Source organism: Mustelus asterias, chromosome 15 (genome assembly GCF_964213995.1).
Source record: "Mustelus asterias chromosome 15, sMusAst1.hap1.1, whole genome shotgun sequence".
Classification (NCBI taxonomy): domain Eukaryota; kingdom Metazoa; phylum Chordata; class Chondrichthyes; order Carcharhiniformes; family Triakidae; genus Mustelus; species Mustelus asterias.
In genome coordinates, this window is record NC_135815.1 from 71,171,545 (window position 1) to 71,194,183 (window position 22,639).

Consider the following 22,639-nt stretch of genomic DNA (forward strand, 5'->3'; position numbering starts at 1 on the left):
TAACCCTGTAACCTTCTAAATTTCAGGGAATACGACACTAGTTTATTTGCTCATTGTAGCTTAATCTTTGGAGTTCAGGTATAATTCCAGTAAATCTACACTGCACTCCTGCCAAAGTCCAAAAAGGATAACCTCACATTTGACTATGTTGAAATCCATTTACTAAAATTTTGCCTGTTCCCTTAATCTACCAACAAATCTTTGTAGTTTTGTTTGAGTCTACACAACTTGCAATGCCACCTTTTTTGTGTGTCTTCACTAAAATGAGGTTTGTGACTTTCTATCCCATCGTTTAGGTTATTGAACACGGGGAATAGTTGAGACTCCAACATAAGTAATTGTGGGACATCACTAGTCACATCCTGCCAATAAGAACACTTACCCATTCTCTCTACTCTGTCTCTTTCTCTCTCTCTCCCCCCTAATGCTCAGCTAATTTCCTGACCAGGTTTATAATTTGCCTTCAATTCTATTCAAAGCAGTATCCAAACTTGAGGGCAAAAAGATGGGAGGCATAGTAACTAATTTTAAGAATAAAAAGCCAAGATGGTGTAAAGGGTAAGGAAGTGGCAGATGGAATCCATTGGTTCATGTAGGTTTAAAAACAAAGTGCTAATACTTCGGGGGAAGGCTGACAGATGTGAAATTTTTTTTTGAAGGTTCAGTATTGCAAGACATTAAAAGCAGCACCTCAAGGTCATAAATCTTATGAAATATTGGATACAATATGTATAGTATAAAATTTGAGATGCTTGGTGAACTTGCATAAAACCGTGGTTAGAGTAGGATTGGAGTATTGTGTACATGTTTGAACTTCACAATCTAAGTGGGACGTTGGGGCAATTGGGGGGGGGGGGGGGGGAGTGCTGTTTCACTGGGTTTACTGGGGTGAGGAAATACAAAGATATGAAAAATTGGAATATTTTTTGTTATCGTGCAGGAGAAGTAGGTGTTTTGATATAGATTAAAATTATGAAGGGCTGGGACAGAAAAGATGGAAACAAGTTACTGTTTGAGGGAACACAGATATAAAATTGAACCCAAGTGATTGACAACATAGAACAGCGGGGATTTGCTTACAAAGGAGACCAGGAGAAAGGTTTGTGAAGTTGTGTCAAGCATTACCAGAATTAGTGACTGAATACTTGAGGATAGGTAGTTGAAACAGAGGAATGTAGTCACGTGATAATGGGACAGAGTTATTGGATTAGGATTACTGTTTATATGAAGGATAAACAATGCGGGTTGGTAGAACTGTATGGCTTCTTTCTAAGTAACTTGATATTCCCCACTCTAGTTCCGAACCTGTTGAGGATCCATTGCTGGATGACAATGGAACTTGCATGGATTTCACAATCAGTGCCCTCGCTTTGAACATGCATTTGCATGCCTTCAAAAGGCTGGTACCACTTTCCAAAGAAGCATTCCACAAAAGTTTAACCCAGCTCAAATAATTTTTGATGTACAGCCGGCCATCAAGTAGAATCAGGAGTTTCAAGACTGTTCGCAAGCTTAAGCTTCCACATACAACAACATTTACAGTATGGCTTGCCTTGTTACCTTTTAGTATTCTTATTTTCCAAATGTTGCAGCTGGCAGGATTCTTACCAATAAATTAATTGGTGATGTGGTGGAATCATCATCTGCCCTTTTCTGCCTCCTGGTTCATGGGAAATTTGAGTAATCTAAAAAAGGGACAAAGGCCTGGCTGTGCAGGTCTTCACTCCTTTTTCGAACCTGTATCTGGTGCATGAGGTATTAAGCATAGACAAACTCAGCCCCATTGTGTTTGGGTGAGGGCAGGATCAATCTCCTTATTGACCCCAGTTGAATAACTTTACGATACTGCTGACAAGGTTCATCCATACAGTATGGGCCATTTAGGAAAAGTAATATTTCACCAAGAAGTCAACTTCTTCAAGCATGTTGTGTAAAAACTCATGAGAAGGAAAGAAACACTTAACCTCAATGTGTTCCTTTTTTTTGTCTGTGGAGCACAGGCTCTTGCACATGGAGAGTCCCTGATCTTCATTGTTCTTTGTAAATAAACCCCTCACTCACCTCTCCAGTGAGAGATTGGGAATCGTTAGAATGAGAGGAGTTTCTGGTGAGTCTTCCTTTTGGCTCTTATTAATTCAACCATTTGTTGATTTATCAAGCAATCTGGCTGTAGTCGCTCACTGTGGTAGACTCTGCCCAGACTCTCAAAGCTTCTAAAGTTTGGAAATAAGAGAAATTCACATTAAAACAACATTGTTATCCCAGGTCACAATTATTGCTAAGCTTTTCTCTGAAGCTTCAACGGTTTCATTTAAAAATTGGAGGCACTTAAGAAAATTGTTTGACTTGTGTATGCAGTTAACATGTAGAACAAAATGGAATGAATTGTTAATCTGGTGTGTGAACGGCATCATTTGTTTTGTTTATAGGCTTGAATAATTAATTAAGATGTGCATGTAATTGTTTCATAAATCTGATTGATAAAGGGAGTACATAGATAGCCAAGACTATTGGGAGGCTATTTAGACCATAAGACAGGAGCAGTATTAGGCCACTCGGCCCATCGAGTCTGTTCTGCCATTCAATCATGGCAGATTTTTTTTTTCATCCACATTCTCCTGCCTTTTCTCCATTACTCCTGATCCCCTTATTAATCAAGAACCTATCTATCTTTGTTTTCAAGACACTCAATGACCTGGCCTCCACAGCCTTCTGCGGCAGAGTTCCACAGATTCACCACTCTCTAGCTGAAGAAATTCCTCCTCATCTCTGTTTTAAAGGATTGTCCCTTTAGCCTGAGGTTGGGCCCTCTGGCTCTAGTTTTTCCTACTAGTGGAAACATCCTCACCACGTCCACTCTATCCAGGCCTCGCAGTGTCCTGCAAGTTTCAATAAAATCACCCCCCTTCATCCTTCTAAACTCCAAGTACAGGCCCAGAGTCTTCAACCATTCCTCATACAACAAGCTCTTCATTCCAGGGATTATTCTTGTGAACCTCCTCTGGACCATTTCCAAGGCCAGCACATCCATCCTTGGATACAGAGCCCAAAACTGCTCACCATACTCCAAATTGGGCCGTACCAGAGCCTTGTACAGCCTCCGAAGTACATCCCTGCTCTTGTATTCTAGCCCTCTCAATATGAATGCTAACATTGCATTTGCCTTCCTAACTGCCGACTGAACCTGCACATTAACCTTAAGGGAATCTTGAACTAGGACTCCCAAACCCCTTTGTGTTCTGATTTCCTAAGCATTTTCCTATTTAGAAAATAGTCTATGCCTCCATTCCTCCTTCCAAAGTGCATAACCTCACACTTTTCCACATTGTATTCCATCTGCCACTTCTTTGCCCACTCTCCTAACCTGTCCAAGTCCTTCTGCAGCCCCCCTGCTTCCTCAAAACTACCTGTCCCTCTACATATCTTTGTATCATCTGCAAACTTAGCAACAGTGCCTTCAGTTCCTTCTTCCAAATCGTTAATGTATATTGTGAAAAGTTGTGGTCCCAGCCCCAACCCTGAGGCACACCACTAGTCACCGGCTGCCATCCTGAAAAAGACCCCTTTATCCCCATTCTCTGCCTTTCGCCAGTCAGCCAATCCTCTATCCATGCCAGGACCTTACCCTGAACACCATGGGCTCTTAACATATTTAAGTCTCCTATGCGGCACCTTGTCAAAGGCCTTTTGGAAATCTAAATAAATCATGTTCGCTGGTTCTCCTTTATCTAACTTCCTTGTTACCTCCTCAAAGAACTCTAACAGATTTGTCAGACATGACCTCCCCTTGACAAAGCCGTGCTGACTCAGTCCTATTTTATCTTGCATTTACTTCCAAGTACTCTGCGATCTCATCTTTAATAATGGACTCTAAAATCTTGCCAATGACTGAAGTCAGGCTAACTGGCCTATAATTTCCCGTCTGCTATCTCCCTCCCTCCCTCCCTTAAACTTTTGTTATCAAAGTAAATCCCCTACTTTAAAGTTGCTATTTAACACTACACTTATTTGAAATCTGATCAATTAATTGTAATAGCAACATTTTTCACATGGATACAGTCATCAACTGTAACTTTATGCATTCACTCCCCACTCCCAACTAACAAAAGTGCAATGCTGGATGAGTGCTGAATTGTAGGAGGTGCTTTTTTTGGATTAGATTTTAAAACAAAGCTTGGTTCACGTTAAGGACCAATTATTGCAAGAGCAGCGAGTTTTTCCATTTTCATGGGTGAATTCCTTTACCATCATTTGCTATTAGTGGGATTCCCCTCCTCTCAAGCTGGCTCCTTTCTGCTCTGCAAGTATTTGTGGTACGTTCTGTGGCAGTTGTAAATATATTTCAGTTTACACACTAACTCCCCAGACATTGTGGTTGAGAGCTACTACAATGTGCATTTTCTTTTGTTACAATTTCTTCACTCCTCCATGAAAGCACACCAACAGCTTTGAACATGTGCCTCTTCAACTGTAACATTATCTAGCTGCTTAGAGTGCAGGGGAAGGGGAGAGCAGTTGAAAGAAAAACACAAGTGCTTGATATCTGAAATAAACGCTGAAAGTGGACAGCAGTTTAGTCAGTCTGTTAAGGGGAAAGAATAGATTATACTGTCTCCAGTATATACAATTTGCCCAAAGAACAATTGAGGGATGTAGGTTTGAATACCCAAAGCTAGAATAGGCTGGAGGAAGAAATGTCTATGTAGACGTTGTTGGTGTGGAGGTTCACCAAGGCAGAAAATGTTTTCCAGGAACAATGAGCCCAATGGTATGAAAGGTAGAGACAAGATTTACATTTGTTGTTTCATGTACAGTATGTTACACCAGCTGGAAGAGGAAAGGATTTTGAATAGTTCTGTATTTGTGACCAGACTGACTTTTCAACCAGTAGATTGTAGAGGAAATGAAGAAAAAAATTAAAGTGGGAAACTGGATTATAATTCAGCATCATAATCTTAGGCAATTCTCTTAGATATGGAAAAAGCAGTATACAATGTGTACCTCAGGTTCAGTAGAAATCTGCTTTGGATTAAAATATCAGCTTGCATGCGAGATCCGGTGGAAACAGTGTTGCAGAAGAAGGAACAAATTATTTCCTGAATGAAATGAAAACAGCTAGGATTAAGGTTCAGCTGGCACTTGAGAAGCAAAACCAACAAAAGGAAACTTTACATACGGATTATTCTGGTTGGGAGAGTGAAAGTTTCTCCGGGAGAAATAGTGGCTGTGGAGCAAGAGTAGAAGAGAGCAAAAAAGGAAATCAAGTTCAGAACCAACACCTCTGATGCTTGAAATAAAAATTGGGGGGGGGGGCTAACTTTCTAGACACCACGTTTAGTGTTAAGTCCAATGCCTGAATGCCCATTATGCACGGTCCCCATTTTGACAGGCACCCACCTATTTTATGCAAGTAGTCTAGGCCCTGAAACTCTGGTGGAGGTCAGGCTTCTCCACTAAGTATTCAATCTTTTATCTTGCCAGAGTTTGCAGCAGTGAAGCTGGGCAGTGAATATTTGGGACCCTGGTTTTTTAGCAATCCTATGAAATGTAACTGAGGCCTAACTGCATTGGTTGTCGTCCAGAGCTTTGATGGCACCATAGAATGGTCCTGGTTCTTGGTAGAACTGGGGTCTGAATTTTAAAACACTAAGGAAGCTGCTGGAATTTGACAGTATGGAAAGTGCCCTTTGTTCTGAGAAGCAGTGACTTGATCACTTTGCTCTAGGAAGCAACAAATTTCTTGTTTGACCCTTTGAAGAAGTCACTGTATCATCGTGCCTTACAACACAGAAGAAGATGGAAATCATAGAATCCCTACAGTGCAGAAGGAGGCCATTCGGCCCATCGAGTCTGCACCGACCACAATCCCACCCAGGCCCTACCCCCACATATTTTACCCGCTAATCCCTCTAACCTACGCATCTCAGGACTCTAAGGGGCAATTTTTAACCTGGCCAATCAACCTAACCCGCACATCTTTGGACTGTGGGAGGAAACCGGAGCACCCGGAGGAAACCCACGCAGACACGAGGAGAATGTGCAAAACTCCACACAGACAGTGACCCGAGCTGGGAATCGAACCCAGGACCCTGGAGCTGTGAAGCAGCAGTGCTAACCACAGTGCTACCGTGCTGGTGGGTCTCTATCTGACAGCACTGGAATGTTTTCAATGCAAAGACTTGTGTTTTGTGATTGGTTCCTGAACGTAACATGTATTTCTCCAACTTTAAGACCCACTTTAGTAGCTACAACTACTATCAAACTTTAGTCTCATGTCCTAATAGCTTCTCTTTTGAATGTTAATTTTTGCCTGATTATGTGCCTATCAAATACTTTTTTTTTTACTAAGGTGTGATATAAAGTTGTTCTTGTATCTGTATTTCTATTTTTGTGTTCCTATAATGGGTGTTAACTAGAAAATGTAGACGTTTAATTTTATGAGCAAAAGACAGGTGATAATCAGGCATGCTTCTGCTTTCAAAATTGAACTGTAGCTCAAATCAGGCTGAGAAAAGACACTAAAGCTTTCAAAACTTTATACAAACCAAACAAAAATACAACAGATGTATTTTACTTTTTTTACTCTCATACATACACTCTCATGCACAAAGCATTTTTTTAACTATTCAACATAAACTTTACAGGAACAGAGCTTTTGAAATTTGTCCTCTAAATTTTCTTAAGTATTGTTTTGTTTAAAAAAAAGCACACTGGATACCGAACATTAATATTATAGCAATTGATCTGTACTAAAAGCTACAAATATATAATTGGAAATGGTGCGCACTGCATTAGTTTGGGTGGCAGAATGTGCCTTCAGCTTACGCAATAACGTATATTTATACAGCACTTATCACATGGTAAAACATCTCTAAACACTTCACACGAGAGTTATTGAACCAACTTTAACACTGCATAAAAATATGAAAATAACCAAAAGGAGAGTAGAGAGGCAAACCAGTTTAGGAAGGAAATACCTGAGCTTAGGTGCTAGGCAGTTGAAGATGCAGTTGCCGCATGCGCAATGATTAAAATTGAGGATGCACAAGATACACATCTGAAGTACCAATGGTAGAAAAGATCCAGAATTGTAACCGTCGCTATCATTCAGTGCTGAATTTGCCAATGTGAGGTGGAGACGGCAATTTTATTTAGTGTTCTTGAAGCAGATTGGCAAAAATGCAGCAAAAGATCTACTCCTGCTTGCAATTCACAGATCATTGTTGGAAGGATTGGTACTAAGGTCAGAGTAATGAAAGGGCATAACCCAGTAACCTAACTTGCTTACACTCAAACCTATCACAATGAGGAGTAAGGACCTTGTGAAGAACATCAAATTGGGAATAAAATAAAATGTCTTTTGTTTTGCAGAAGGACCATTTTCCATAGAGCAGACAAAGAGGATGAACACTACGATTAGAACCTCATCACTGCCTGAAGAACATTTCCATGCAAGTGACTCGGGAGAAAGTGTAAAGTTTCTGAACAGCCTAACTCGAGTTGAAAGCAGCCAGGAAGTAAAACCATATTCAACAAATTCAGCTGGTCAGGGAACCGATACTACATCATCAGAACCAGAATCATTCAACAACACCACCAAACCGAGCACTTTGGAAGATGATTCTTCACTTCAGGAGATGCAGAGAACTTCAACTTGCGAGGCTGTTAATAAGCTGACCACTTTTCCAGAAGATTCTGCACAAGATGAAGATTTTAAATGTTCTCGTTGTGAAAAGACCTTCAAACAGTTATATTTATTCACTGCTCATCAGCGCTTCCACAAGAATGAGGACGCATTGAAATGCAAGGTATGTGACAAGGTCTTCATGCACATGTCGAGTCTCCTAAAGCATCACCGTATTCACACTGGTGAGAGGCCATTCAAGTGTGAGGTGTGTGGAAAGGCCTTCTCAGTTTCATCAAGTCTCTTGCAGCATCAACGCATCCATACAGGTGAAAAGCCCTTCCAGTGTGATGTCTGTCAGAAACGCTTCACAGAATCCTCTTCACTTAGAACACATCAACACATCCACACGGGTGAGAAGCCATTCAAATGCTCGGTGTGTGGGAAGGGTTACAGTAGGTCATCACAGTTGCTAATCCATCAGCTAACGCACACAGATGAGAAGCCTTTCCAGTGTACCATTTGTCTGAAGGGTTTCATCCAGTTCACCCACCTCACCAATCACCAGCGAGTTCACACTGGTGAGAAGCCATTCCAATGTAACCTCTGTCAGAAGCGCTTTGTCTCCTCCTCTTCGCTTGCATCACACCAGTACATCCATACTGGTAAGAAGCCATTCAAGTGTGAGCTGTGTGACAAGACTTTCACGCAATCATCAAACCTCCTAAAGCATCGGCGCATCCATACTGGTGAGAAACCATTCAAATGTGAGGTGTGTGAGAAGACCTTCACTGTGTCCACAAGTCTCCTGAAGCACCAACGCATTCACACAGGTGAAAAGCCTTTTAAGTGTGATGTCTGCGCAAAATGCTTCATTGATTCCTCTTCTCTGACCAGGCATCAGCGTATCCACACAGGAGTGAAACCATTCAAATGCGAAGTGTGCAGCAAGGTGTTCACACTGTCATCAAGTCTCCTGAAACATCAACACATGCACACCAGGTAGAAAGCCTTCCACTATGACACTTGCCAGAAATGTTTCACTGTCCCCACTTTGGTCAGGATGCAGCAGTATATTAACACTGAGAAACTATTCAACTACTTCACATTTCGGAAATGTTTTAGCACATTATACCAATTAACATGTGTGATTCTCAATTTTTCACTGCCACCTTCTGGCATCAGCACATCACCATGACTGAGAAGATAAATATCAGAGGGTAGAATTTCTGCTCATTAATATAACTGCAATTGAGGGGAATCAAATGAACCGACGCAGAATATTGGATTTTTACTGAGTTGCGCCTAAATCCAGTTAAATTTCTGTTTTCCAACTATTTATTATGTTGGTTCAAGATTCAATTTGCCAGGATCCAATTCTGCCTGCAATACTGACATCCCATGGAGAAATTGCGAGATTACGACAATTACTGTTGTTCAAGAAAACTGTTCAAATTAAGCTAATGTTCTTGGGTGCACAGTCACAAATCATTCAATATATTAAATTTATTTCCAGTAATTTTGAATCAAATTACTCAAAGGTGGAAGACTGATTTTAAAAATGCTTAATTTTGCCGATGAATCCATTTTCAACTGTTAAACAGCAGCAAGTGACCTCTTAAATGCATTAAGGAATACTTTATAATGGAAATAAGAAAAATAAACAGATTATGTTCTATTTTACTGCCAGATTGTGCTGGTTTATGGAAGATTTAATGCTCTTACAGATTTTAAGGGAAGTTCAGATTGAAACCAAATGAGTGCAATTTCCAGATTGCCCTTCCCCAGATTTTTGCTGAAGCTTTTAATTAGTCCACTCACTGCAGAATCAATAATGGTACAAAATCTTATTGTACCATCTACCAGTCACTGAAGAATTGATATTGCGCCACCCTGGATGTTCCAAAATGTTTTGAAGTGTAGTCACTGCAATAATGTAAGAGACAAGATACCCAATTTCCAAGGAACAAGGTCCCACCAACAGCATTGGAATAAATTTCAAGAGCATCTGTTTGGGTAGGCTTCATGGACTCCCAGATGATGTTTGATAAAGTGCTACATAACAGGCTTGTCAGCAAAATTGAAATCCATGAAATGAAAGAGTCAGTGCCAACATGAATACAAAGACAGGAAGTAGAGTAATGGTAAGTAGTTGTTTTTCAGGCTGGAAGAAGCTACATCATGGCATTCTCCAGAGATCAGTACAAGGACCACTGCTTTTCTTGGGATGGGGGGGGGGAGACTATTTCAAAATTTGCAGATGACCTGAAGCTTGAAAGTATTGTGAACAGGGAGGAGAGTGATCGACTTCATGAGGACATTGGCTGGTGCGAGATGAAATTTAGTGGAGAGAAGTGTGAAGTGATACATTTTAGTAGGAAGAATAAGAAGGGAACGTATAAAAGATACAATTCTAAAGGGGATGCAGGAGCTGAGGGACCTGCGGGTTATACATGCACAAATTATTAAAGATGGCAGGGCAATTTGAGAAGGTGGTTGTTAAGGCGCATGTGATTCTGAGCTTTATTTTTTAAAAAAGCATAGAGTACAAAAGCATGGAAGTTATTGCAAATCTTTACAAAGCACTGGTTCAGCATTACGGGCAGCACAAAGAAGGACAAGACTGTTCCAGGGATGGGTGACTTCCGTTGTGTAAATCAACTGGAGGAGCTGGAGTTGTTGTCAGAGAACAAATGATTGCGAGAAGATTTGCTAGATGTTCTCGAAATTGAGGGATCTGGACAAAGTAAGAAAGTAGTAACTGTTCCCATTGGTGCAAGGATCAAACACCAGAGGACACGGCTTTTAAGATGAGCGGTAAATGAAATGCATAATGAGGCATAGTCTTTTAGTGCAGTAAGTTGTTAGTATCTGGAATATACTACCTGAAAGTGTGGTGGAGGCAGACTTAATTGTGGCTTTCAAAAGGCAATTGGATAATTAGCTGAAGGGAGAAACTTGCAGAGGTATGAGGAAAAGGCAAGGCAGTGGGATGAGGTGAGTTGCTGTTGCAGCTAGCTGACTTGATACAATGGACCAAATGGCCTCCTTGTGCTGCAATCATTTGTGATTAAGCATTGAGGGATAAATGTTGGGGCAGAAAAATTACAAATCACTGTGATTTAACGGGTCCTCATCCCTTTTGTGCTGTCAGAACCATGTCTTTCTCTGACATAATGGCAAAGTGGAGAAGCTATGACATCTCCTCCAGAGCCTTCAACATGTCATTGATGAAGACAAACATCTCGCCAAGGCCATCCCCACACCCCCACTCCTTGCCTTCAAACAACTGCACAACCTCAAACAGACCTTTGTCCACAGCAAACTACCCAGCCTTCAGGAGAACAGTGACCACGACACCACACAACCCTGCCACAGAAACCTCTGCAAGACGTGCTGGATCATCGACACGGATGCCATCATCTCACGTGAGAACACCATCTACCAGATACACGGTACATACACTTGCAACTCGACCAATGTTGTCTACCTGATATGCTGCAGGAAAGGATGTCCCGAGGCATGGTACATTGGGGAGACCATGCAGACGCTACAACAACGGATGAACGAACACCACTCGACAATCACCAGGCAAGTGTGTTCTCTTCCTGTTGGGGTGCACTTCAGCGGTCACGGGCATTCGGCCTCTGATCTTCGGGTAAGTGTTCTCCAAGGCAGCCTTCATGACACGCGACAACGCAGAGTCGCTGAGCAGAGACTGATAGCCAAGCTCCGCACACATGAGGATGACAACCGGGATATTGGGTTCATGTCACACTATCTGTAACTCCCACAACTTGCCTGGACTTGCAAAATCTCACTAACTGTCCTGTCTGGAGACAATACACATCTCTTTAACCTGTGCTTAATGCTCTCTCCACTCACATTGTCTGTACCTTTATGACTTGATTAGCTGTAAAGACTCGCATTCCAATCATTATTCTGTACATTGAGTTTGTGTCTCTGTATGCCCTGTTTGTGAGCAGATTTCCCACTCCACCTGACGAAGGAGCAGCGCTCCGAAAGCTAGTGGCGTTTGCTACCAAATAAACCTGTTGGACTTTAACCTGGTGTTGTGAGACTTCTTACTGTGTTTACCCCAGTCCAATGCCGGCATATCAACATGGGAGAATTGTCGCAACTGACATCTGTGACTAATCCTTCGTCCACAACTCACTAACAATCAATATCTATTTAATTGGGGAATTTGCAAGAGAAAGTTTAGCAATTCCTTGAAGCATGCAATACACTTCCTAGAGGGCATCAATGATTTTGCTGACACCATACAATAACTCACATCATAACAGATGGAATCGCCTTTCAGCAGAGTCAGCACCTTGGAAGGGAATGAGAAACTCCAACAAACTGGATTTTAAACAAAGGAAGAATGTGGGTATTGTGTAGAGGAACAGATGGCAACACAAACGCTTGGATATCTGCTATGTTACTGATGCATGTCTGGTTCCTGCTGCATTTGCTCGTTCGAAGCAGGAAATGGATCTTTAAATTCTGACTGGATTAAACCAAGTATGAACAGCTATTAATTAAATTACAATAGCTTTCTTTTGTCATGTCTGCTGAAAATAGTGTTTGTCTTTGATCAACTCTTGAATGTAGTAGATTATTAAAGGAACTGAACCCAGCTGTTAAAATAACATTTTGCTGATATGAACTTTCTTCACTGCAAAGGTTATAGATTTATGTAATATTCATGGAAAGTTAGTAAAAGAGATGGAATAAATTAGTTCAAGATGCAATCAATATTTCTGGAAAGGTTGATGAATTTGGGTGTATTTTCCTCCATTAGACTTTGCATGCACATACTTGCAAATAGACAGAATAAAGTGGCTAGATGGGATTCAACTGAAAAGGGATGGGCTTGCTGGACTGCCTGCACAGCTTTCTTGTGCAAGTGCTGTCCTTTTTATCAGCCTCCAGTTTAAGCAATTCCGATTGGTGCAAAATTAATCTTCTCCCAGTTTTTCTGAGAGGCTCTTCCTTCAAGGTGCTCACCGGTGGCTTCCTTTTGACTTTTTTTTGCTGTTTCAGATTCAAATTCTGATCACTGTTTGTCCTATGCCACTGTTGTTTTCCACCTCATGTATATGCTACACTAAACAGTAATGTACCAACATGAATCATAGAATCCCTACAGTGCAGTAGGAGGCCATTCAGCCCATCGAGTTTGTACTGACAACAGTCCCACCCAAGCCCCATCCCTGTAACCCCACATATTTACCCTGCTAATCCCTCTAATCTACACATCCCAGGACACTAAGGGTCAATTTAGTATAGCCAATCAACCTAACCCCCACATATTTGGACTGTGGGAGGAAACCGGAGCACCCAGTGGAAACCCACGCAGACACGGGGAAAATGTGCAAACTCCACGCAGTCAGTGACCTGGGCTGGAATTGAACCCAGGTCCCTGGAGCTGTGAGGCAGCAATGCTAACCACTGTGCCAGCCCAAAAGTAAAACTTGTGATCCATCCGTCAAAAGATAAAGGGTAAGGAACAACCTGTCTACGTCTGCAGACGGCTCCTCGTATATCTTACACATTGTAAACCAAAATGGTCTACTGGATTGCATTGCAAGAATTCAAAATGATTTGCAAAGATTACCATCGTGAGTCCTGTTTGGTAGCCTGATCTGCTTACAGTGAACTGGCTATCAAGCAGTTCATCTATGACGATGAGAGGCATCTGGATCTTTCTTGCTCATTGGCTTTTGTTTACATAGAAAATTTTACAATGCTGAACAAAATTCTTAAATCATCTTGAACTCTTCACACACATCCTTCTTGGCATTAGGTGAGAAGGACCTTTTGCATTCTGTTACGTTTCCACCCACAAACAAAAGTTTCAGTATTCAGTGGATGGAACAAGTTGATATTTTTCCTAATTTCATGAATATTTTGCCTGCAGTTTTTGAGCATTAAATCATACGCTTCAAGCATTGACCCTGCACTAAATATTCTCTTCTAAAATTGTCAGCTGTGGTTCTGTGATAGTATTTATACCACTTTGAGTTAGATGGGTGTTGGTTCAAGTTCCACTCCAGAAGCTAAGCACATAATCAAGGCTGACATTCTTCATAATACTGAGAGATTGCTGCCATTTTCAAGCTGAGATGTTAAAGCAAGGGCCCTGTTGTCCTCAAGTGGATGCAAGATATTCTACTGGGAAGGGGAGCTCTCCCTGGTGTCCTGGCCAATATGTCTCCGCTAGGCAGCATTACTAAAACATTCCCGTTGCCCTTACTACATACAGCTGGCTGTAGTGTTTCCTACATTACAATAGTGACTGCACTTCAAACTTCTTCATCGGTACCTTGTGATTACCTGAAAGTGCAATGTGAAGAATCTTTTTTTGGTTTGGTGTCACTGGTTACTGATTCCTTGCATTTCATCAAATCTACAGACTAGCTTCACTGCCTAATAGCTAGTCAAATGATAGCATAACTGAGGCCTACTTTGTGTGTGCCTCTATCTTCCAGAAGGATGAAACAAGGTTAACTGCAAATTCTTAATTTACCTGACATACTTGAATGAATAGAAATGTTCTAATGGTGAGTTCTGATTATTTCCTAACACTCAAATATTAAAAATAAAATATGAAAACTTTGTTATTGAATGGGTTACTTCACTTTGCAAGTCGCAATTCGTATTGAAAGCATAATGTCTCTTAATTCCCTGACTGTTCCAACCTCAAATCTGCAGCAAATTGTTTTCCCAATGGAGTGGACGAAGATGAATTCACATGACATCCTCAATTATTCAAGGATTGCCAAACCACAGTTTATGCTGTGAATTTACTATAGAATAAAGAATACAAACCCAAGTCAACCTTAAGCATAAAAGGAATCAAATCCCCTACTGTTAATATTCTGAACTACTTGCTAGCCATTTAGCTAACTGTCCCATCCTGTCAGAGAAATCTTTGCCTATTCCCCAGTTCTCTCTCCTCAAACTACTGTTGTACAGTAGTAAGCTATAAGAACTACATTATGGGTGGAATTTTACCACCTTCCCCACCCATCGATAGGCAGAGCGAGCCAGTAAAATTGTGTGAGAGCCGAGAAATTAGGATCGTCCCTGATTTCTTGTCCCTCGCAATCTTACAAGAACTGGATTTCTGGCAAGGTCAGCCTCTTGCCGGAAATGGTCGAGAGGCTGAATAAATTATGGTAATGTATTTAATGCAGTTTTGCATGTTTTTAGTGAGCCTGGTGCTCAATTCTCCTATGGGGGGCAGGTGGGGCTTATAGGGGACAGAGCCCAATCGGGGAGGGTGCGCCACTGCGCACTCTGCCTGCGAGCAGATCGGGGGGAGGGGGGCCCACTGCCATTCTGCATTGTGATCAGGGGGAGGGGGCACAATTGGGCAGCAAGGGTGATATTTCCGGGCAGTGTGGGGCTCACAATTGGCCGGGGGCCCCTACCATTGAGGGGATGGGGGGAGTTTGTGAGGATGCCCGCAACAGCAGGGGCCTGACAGCTCTCTATCAAACATGTGTGATTGGGATTGCACGTGTGCAAATTCAGAGGTCTCCATGCGCAATAGTTCCCTCTGTAGTTGCTATTGCAAGTGCAGAGATAGAGATCTGCGCAAGCACAATAGCTCCCTTTGCAGGCTTTCTGACGCATTAAGCCCAGCCCATTGCCTGCAGCAGCTAGAAATGGTCTAACCCATATTTTCAATGTCTAGGTCTGTAAGATCGAGAGTGAAAACTCACCCAAAAAATGGATCAGGAACTGTCCCATTTTCACGCTGGTTGGACACTTAAAATAGTTCTCGGAAAATTCCACCCTATATGTTCAATTGGCTCTGCTGCTGTTCAGAATGAATGAAACTTACATAGGTATGCGCTGCTCTAAATTGTCACCTGCTATCTCAGTTAATGAATGTAAGCAATATTCTAGAAAGCTGTTGTATTTCTGGGAATTTATGCCCTGTAAACCGAATTTAGCTTAATAACAAGTCAACATAATATGTACATATATAAGAAATAATATCTACAAAAACAACAGCCACTAGTGCAGGCAAGCTAGTTCAGATAAATGGAGAGGGTTACTGGCAGAAAGAGCATCTGTAGAACCACCTGCTGAGTCAAAAAAGTAATGGTTTACATGAATGAAGAAAGATGATCAGCCAGCATTGTGGTGACCCCATGTAAAATGGGAAAAACCGAATGAGATAATGCTGAAAGTCTGCACAAGCCTTAACTAATTCAGGCATCAGATACCTTTTCATGACATCAAGTACTTGCCGCTCTGTCGCTTTGCATCATGATCGGGGAGCGGGGGAGGGTGATATTTCCAAGTTTTTGGAACTTTGCATATGTAAACAGATGCAATCTAAGACATGTACACACATATAAATCTACTTGTGAAGGTTGGTTTCTGATTGGGATCAGAGGTTGATCCCCTTTTGAGAAGCCACGCTGAACCCCCAAAGAGGAATATCTCGCTTCATAACCTTAAGTGTTTGGGAAGATGTGAACTGTTCCTCATTAACATTTAGAGGTTAACAGAAATACCTGACACTCAACTTTAAGTGAACAATTCATTTATTTAACTAACTGGGAACTTTAACAAAACAAGTAACATACCGATTTAAATAAGATTCCACTGGAATGCTGTTCAAATAAATACAAGGTCCATTCATTAACAAGAAAAAACAGAATTTAGTCACTCTCAATATACACATATGTGGCTTTGGAAAACCTTTGGAGTTCTTCTGTTGATTCCGCTGTCTAAGCTCTTTCTGATTTGGTATCCTTCATTAGATAAATGGAGAGTTCTCTTAAGAGAGATTTAAAGGTGGCAGAGAGCTGCTCTTGCCATCTTACTTGGAGAGGTGGCAGCCCTTCAGTTGAACTGCAGGCAGACAGTTGATCTCTTTATAACTGTGATGACCTATCAATTTTCCTACAACTGGATTGGTCTGATGTTGTCAACAACAAATTCAAATTTGATAGGTTCCTGTTAGCTCGGTGCCTTCTTTAAACTGATAGGCTGAATTAAAAATTCAAAAGCCTGTTACCAAGGCAACCCTGATGCTTGGTCCTTGTTACAAATGTTGCAGTCTGTATACATTTGCACCTGCATTTTAAACTTCCAAGCACTGAACACAAAACCAGCCTTTAAAAGGACCACACTTCACAAACTCAATTTTGCAACAATATTCATTCGAATATATCAATGCAAAAATCTCAAAATATGATACAATACTATTCCCCATTAACTGCTTATCCTGTCACTGATCCAGCATCAAGTCTTCTCAGCAATGGTCTAACTCTGTAGCATCAATGCAAATTTACTTGCGCACTGCTTCCACTGCATTGAATGATCATCTTACCTCTCTAGCAATCTCTCCAACCTTCCCTTTTTCCATTTCTCCTGGCTCCTCCAATGGTCCAGTTAAGATGCCTGAACACCCTTCCCAGATAAGCCGGTGAAGCATCTGTTCTACAAACAAGGCCTCCTCTCTGCCTGCAATATAGGAACATATATGCTGATGACAATGGCATGCTGACTCTTTATTAAGGTGAGCCAGGCAGTTCTAAGGAGCTCGCTTATCCCAGAGGGAGGAGTTGCTGAGGTGCCAGACAAGTTCATTTTTAATGGCAACTCCCACCATGTGGGGATGTTACTCTTCTGGAAGGCTTTTCCAGAAAAAGCTGTACCTGCTACTTTGTTCCTTCAGTTGGCCCTCCTGCACAGTGTCTCACTTAGGCCAGTAATGTCAATATCAAAGTTCTTGAGCTATGATGGCAGTGTGGCGCTCAGGTCTGTCACTATTAAGGTTGTTCGTGAGGGTTCTCACATTTCAGGTCCAAATTTTTTTTAAATGTGTGATGGTCATTACATGCTGACCACCACATGGTCTTAACAGAGAGGCCTTAGTCAATTGACAAGAGAGTTCCAGGATAATTGGATGTCAATCTCTGCTGTGAAACATCAGTGCATTCTGAGCATAAGCATACACAGATGCTTATCATCCAAGTGCAAAGCGAACCTGCCACAACCAATTCTTCACATACACCCTCCATCATGTCCCAAATCACACCCCACATCACACTTGCAGAATATTGAACTGCAGTTCCTGACTTTTACTGCTACCAGCTCATGTCCTATGCTGAAGCTGAAAAAAACAGTTGAACCAGTAGTTGGACAGAGTTCAGGAGGAGTCTCTCAATTATAATAGTGATGGGAGTGATCAGGTTGATGCTTCTTTAAGTATGTGAAAGAGCAGCAAGACAGTGACAGTGACACTTCCAGAGCAGAAGTGTCTTCTTGATATTGAGAGGAGTCCAAGAATTTGAGACCAATCTTGAGAAATGATCCAGATCTTTTCCATTTTCTTTATCACTGGTTGCAGATCAACAAACAAAGCAGCAGATTCTAGACAGAAGCAGAGTCTTATATTTTTCCCAATGTAGACAACAATAGAAATGTGGTATAGATATTCAGGAAGCCAGAAATGAGAAGAAATCCACAGCCAGGTCTTTTCAAGATCTTTACCAGAGCACATAAGATAGGTCTACCAAACCATTCAGCCTCACATCCAAACAGAAGTAACATTGTTATGGACAGAGAGAGGGGGTTAATTTAGACACTAATTTCTCCTCTCACTACTTGTCCATAAATAATGGTGTTTTGATTTGCTTCCACACTTTATAAGCAGTGGGATATTTCCCAAACCTTCAGTTCTGGTGTGATCCAAGTTCTGTTAATAACTCACAACAAACTCAAGATAAGGTGAACTCAAAAGTGTGAGTTTATCTGCACACACTCGAAGCATTGGAGGAGGGTCACAAAAGTGCCTTCTTTGCAGTCATGATTTACAGTGCTGAGACCACAGAGAAAATAATTATAGTTTCGCATTCCAGAGTCCAGATGGTTAAATATCTCAACCATTAATCGGCACGGTGGCACGATATTTAGCACTGCTGCCTACAGCGCCAGGGACCCAGGTTCAATCCAGCCTTAGGTGATTGTGTGGAATTTGCATATTCTCCTTGTGTCTGCCTGAATTTCCTCTGGGAGCTCTGGTTTCCTCCCACAGTCCAAAAATGTGTAGGCTAGGTGGATTGGCCATGCTAAATGTCCCTTAGTATCCCAAGATGAGTAGGTTTGGGAAATTAGCAGGGCAAATATGTGTGCTACGGGGATAGGGTCTGGGTGGGATACTCTGTTGGAGAGTTGGTGCAGACTCAATGGACTGAATGGCCTCCTTCTGCACTATAGAGATTCTATTATGATTATAATTCAAAGGAAGATTATCCGACCCTTTGTCCTAGATAACAAGCAGACTCTGGTTGGCCAAGCTGGATTATGAAATGCAGATGTCCTTTGTACAGGTTTTTAAAAATTTCTCTCTGCAGCCCACAGGGGCGCCATTTATGTCTTTTTGGAGATAACAAGGTATAAGTTTCTTTGACACTTTTGTTCGAGAACTACAGGCAGACATGGATTCAGCCATTTTAGAAAATCTTTATCCAGGTTTTTTTAGAAACAGCCGGGAGGACATCTATATATATTTTATAAAAATGTAGAGTCAGCTGCCACGCAAGATGCAGATAAATAGTGTAAAAAAATTAACACTAAAGGCTTCAATGATCCTACCAAGGCAGCCCTTCTTAGTCAGTGTGTCACTGCCAATCTCTCTATCTCTAGCCACGAAGAGGCGCAGTGTGTCCATTGTGCCTTATCGATCCTAAAGTTCACAATAACAAGCACCAGCAAAGAAGTCTTTCATCTCTCTATCAGGAAACATTGAGACTGGTTTGAGAAAAATGCTCCAAGGATTATACAAATCTTTCAGCGGATCCATTAGTTGATGAATGATATGGTGCAGATTTTATATGCTGAATACCTTTTACTTTCAGATAACCCTCAAATCAGAAGAGTTTTTTCTTACTTGAGTCTTCCTTCATTAGCACTTCAATCTTTAATCCTGTTTTTGCTTCTCCTCAGCGAGTCAAGAGATTTGGAAAGATATAGAAAATTAAAATGAAGAGAGATTAGGCTTCAGGAGCAGGGAAAGTGAAACTTGAGTAAAAGGAAAAAAAAGTTTTTTTTTTAGATAGTAAGTTATATCCAGCTAGAATAAAGCTGAGTTTCAGAGTTAAAAGGCAGATATTGGCTGCAGTTAAACAAGTTCAGAAGTGAAAAAAGAAAAGGTCTCAGGGAACAGCAAAGTTTGTCCCAACAGCACAGGAAAGTGAAAAGCTGAGATTACAGATCTCCCAATCAAAACAGAGCCTGCAGGGGATCATCCCTGCACTAAGTGGCTATAGGCAGTGAAGATTTGAAGTTTTGGGAACAATCCAAATGCTTTAGCTGCTAAAAAAGAAAAGTTAAAAAGTTAATAGAAAATTATGGTCCTGAAATGGACAGCACCCACTGTAAGCAAAATTGACATAAAGAACACTACAGCAAGAAAACAAACAAACTACTTAGTCAGTTAGGAAGTATAAAAAAGCTGCAAATATCATTGAAGAAGTCTTCTACGGGTAAAAAGAGAAGTTAAGCAGTTTACAAAGGGTCCAAAAAGAAGATGTAGTTTCCCACCAAAACCCCAAAGGCGCAAGAAAAGTACAGAGAGGAACAGCAGCTGTGACAGTTCAAAAAATGCTGAAATCTCACAGCAGTAATGCATTTAAAGTTGTACAATATTTAATGAAACAACCACAAGAAGGAACAAATGACAAGGGACAGACAACCCCCAGATAGGGGCCAACTCTAAAAAGAAGAGCAACTCTAAAAAGGCAATGCAAAACCTCAGAAGAGGTAATATGCACTCAAGCAAGAGGCAATGCCAGACTCAGGGTTGTCAATAAAAGTCCTCTGAGAGGCTGGTGAGAGGGAGTGGGGGGGGGGGGGGGGTGGACAGGGTGGGTTGGGGCAGTACTGAGAAACCCCAGAGTGGGGGAGAGACAGAAGGAGGGCAAGGAAAGACTCCAGGAGGGCAGCAAAAGACTCCAGGAGAGCAATAATAGACCCCAGGAGAAGGCCACCAAAAGACCTCAAAAAGGAGGGCACCCAAGGACCCTAGACCCTAGTAGGAGGGCACCTAACGATCCCAGGAAGCAATTGGGTGGTGGTGGTGAGGCGGGGGGGGGGGGGGCAGGGTGGGCGGGGGTGTGGGGGGCGGCGAGGTGGGCACAGTGGTTAGCGCTGCTGCCTCATAGCAGCAGTGACCTGGGTTCAATTCCTGGCTCGGGTCACTGTCTGTGTGGAGTCTCCATGATCTCCCCATATCTGTGTGGGTTTCCTCTGGGTGCTCCAGTTTCCTCCCACAGTCTGAAGACATGCTGATCAGGTGCGTTGGCCATGCTAAATTCTCCATCGGTGTATCCAAACAGGCGCCAGATTGTGCAACTAGGAGATTTTCACAGCAACTTCATTGCAGTGTTAATGTAAGCCTACTTGTGACACTAATAAATAAGCTGTAAAACTTTTAAACTTTAAATGACTGAGTGAAGAGCTGAAAGCAAGTAAGAATCAATAGCTTTCCATCCTTTTGTATTAAAATGAGAAGTTCCTTGAAGTTGAATGAATTACAAGCAAATAATAAAGCTATAATCAATTTAAAAATAAGACAAGTCACAGAAAAAAACAATAGTAAGAGTGAAGAAAACAAAGAATTGGATAAATTTCACCAAGAACTGCAGCAAATAGGAAATGAGGTAAAAGTTTGTGATACTAAATGAGAAGTGGCCCAGCTATGTCAAAGCTAGGAAAAAAATCAAACACTTTGAAAAAGGTGAAAGTAGCTAGGAAATCCATTAGGGCCAGTAAGAAACAGCACAACATTCAGCAGCAAGCAGTGAAAAACCTGGAATTAGAGCCTGAAGATGTGAATAAAAGGTAAAAAGGGTTGAGAGAAAAAGCACAAGTGGAACTGAGCAACAGACATCATAGCATGGAACTCGAGAAGTGCCAAGGAAATCCCATGTAATGGATGCTATCAGTTTTGTGATGGGTGAGATAACTGCTAGTCTCAGAGTGAAACACATAAATGTTTTGATCCATTGGGACATCATCTACTGCAAGAGTCATCATGGTGTTGAAGCAGAAATTAGAGCAGAGCTATCATTCACCAGAGGCATATTGGGAACCCTTTGGAGATTCAATTGAATGATTAAACTTCCAGTTGTGTGGAATGCACAAATGAGCTGGCGAAATTGGCATTCATCAGTGAGGCAGAAATTGGTGTTTGAGGGTGCTGAGGAGGACCTAGCAATGTAAAACCCCAAAGAGAGAACACAACTGTTGGAACAAGTCAGCAATTCAGGAGAATGGTCTAATTTTTAAAAAACATGAAAAAGGATGAAATATTGAATGTATAAGTAGAGTTCAATGCAACTTCCAAAAAGGAACATGGCAGTTAACTGAAAACATGCAAAGCTTTAAGTAGGAACCGATTGTTACCAAATGTTAGGAGAGAATGATGGAGTCACCTTGGAAAAAAAAACTCAGAAACAGATAAACTGAGTTTATTGCAAAAGCTGATGCATGGAATAAAGAACTACTCATGTACAAGGTAGAAGTTCGCTGATGCAGAAGATGAAAGGAAGAGATTAGAAAATGAAGCCGCCCAGTTGAAGGAGTTGTGCCGGAGAGAACTAGATAACGCAACAATTCAGGCAGAGAAGGAACCTGAGATTACAAGCAGAACAAAATTTCTGAAATGGCTACACTAATAGAAAAGCACAAGAACCAATATGATAAAATGGTCATTGGAAAAGATGTCGAATCGAAATGCTAGGGAGAGAAGACACTTTATCACATGACTTAAGTACCAGAAATTGATACCATGACCATTTCCTTCATGAGTGACGAACCGAGATTGTGTAAGAATTGTCAAGAAATAAGACTATGTTGTATTGCAATAATGGTACTTGCATTCATTGTATGTGAGTCAAGTGTGTGACAGAGAAAAGGATCATTAGAGGATTGATGAGTGACATTGTCTGCAGAGTAAAGTATGTAGTCCTTGGTCAG

The 22,639-nt window shown here is 41.4% G+C and overlaps 1 protein-coding gene across 4 annotated transcripts in view; it reads left to right on the plus strand.

The window, feature by feature from the left end:
- LOC144504559 (uncharacterized) overlaps nucleotides 1–12,955 on the plus strand; it is a 28,375-nt gene extending 15,420 nt beyond the window's left edge. For 2 of the 4 annotated variants that reach the window (XM_078230080.1, XM_078230081.1), the window contains exon 2: nucleotides 7,372–12,954. In XM_078230080.1, the coding sequence (XP_078086206.1) occupies nucleotides 7,404–8,630 (1,227 nt within the window). In that variant the 5' untranslated portion in view covers nucleotides 7,372–7,403 and the 3' untranslated portion in view covers nucleotides 8,631–12,954. Of the gene's footprint in view, nucleotides 1–7,371 lie in introns of all 4 variants that reach the window. The other 2 variants (XM_078230082.1, XM_078230079.1) reach the window with 1 other exon arrangement.
- The last annotated feature ends 9,684 nt before the right edge of the window (nucleotides 12,956–22,639 follow it).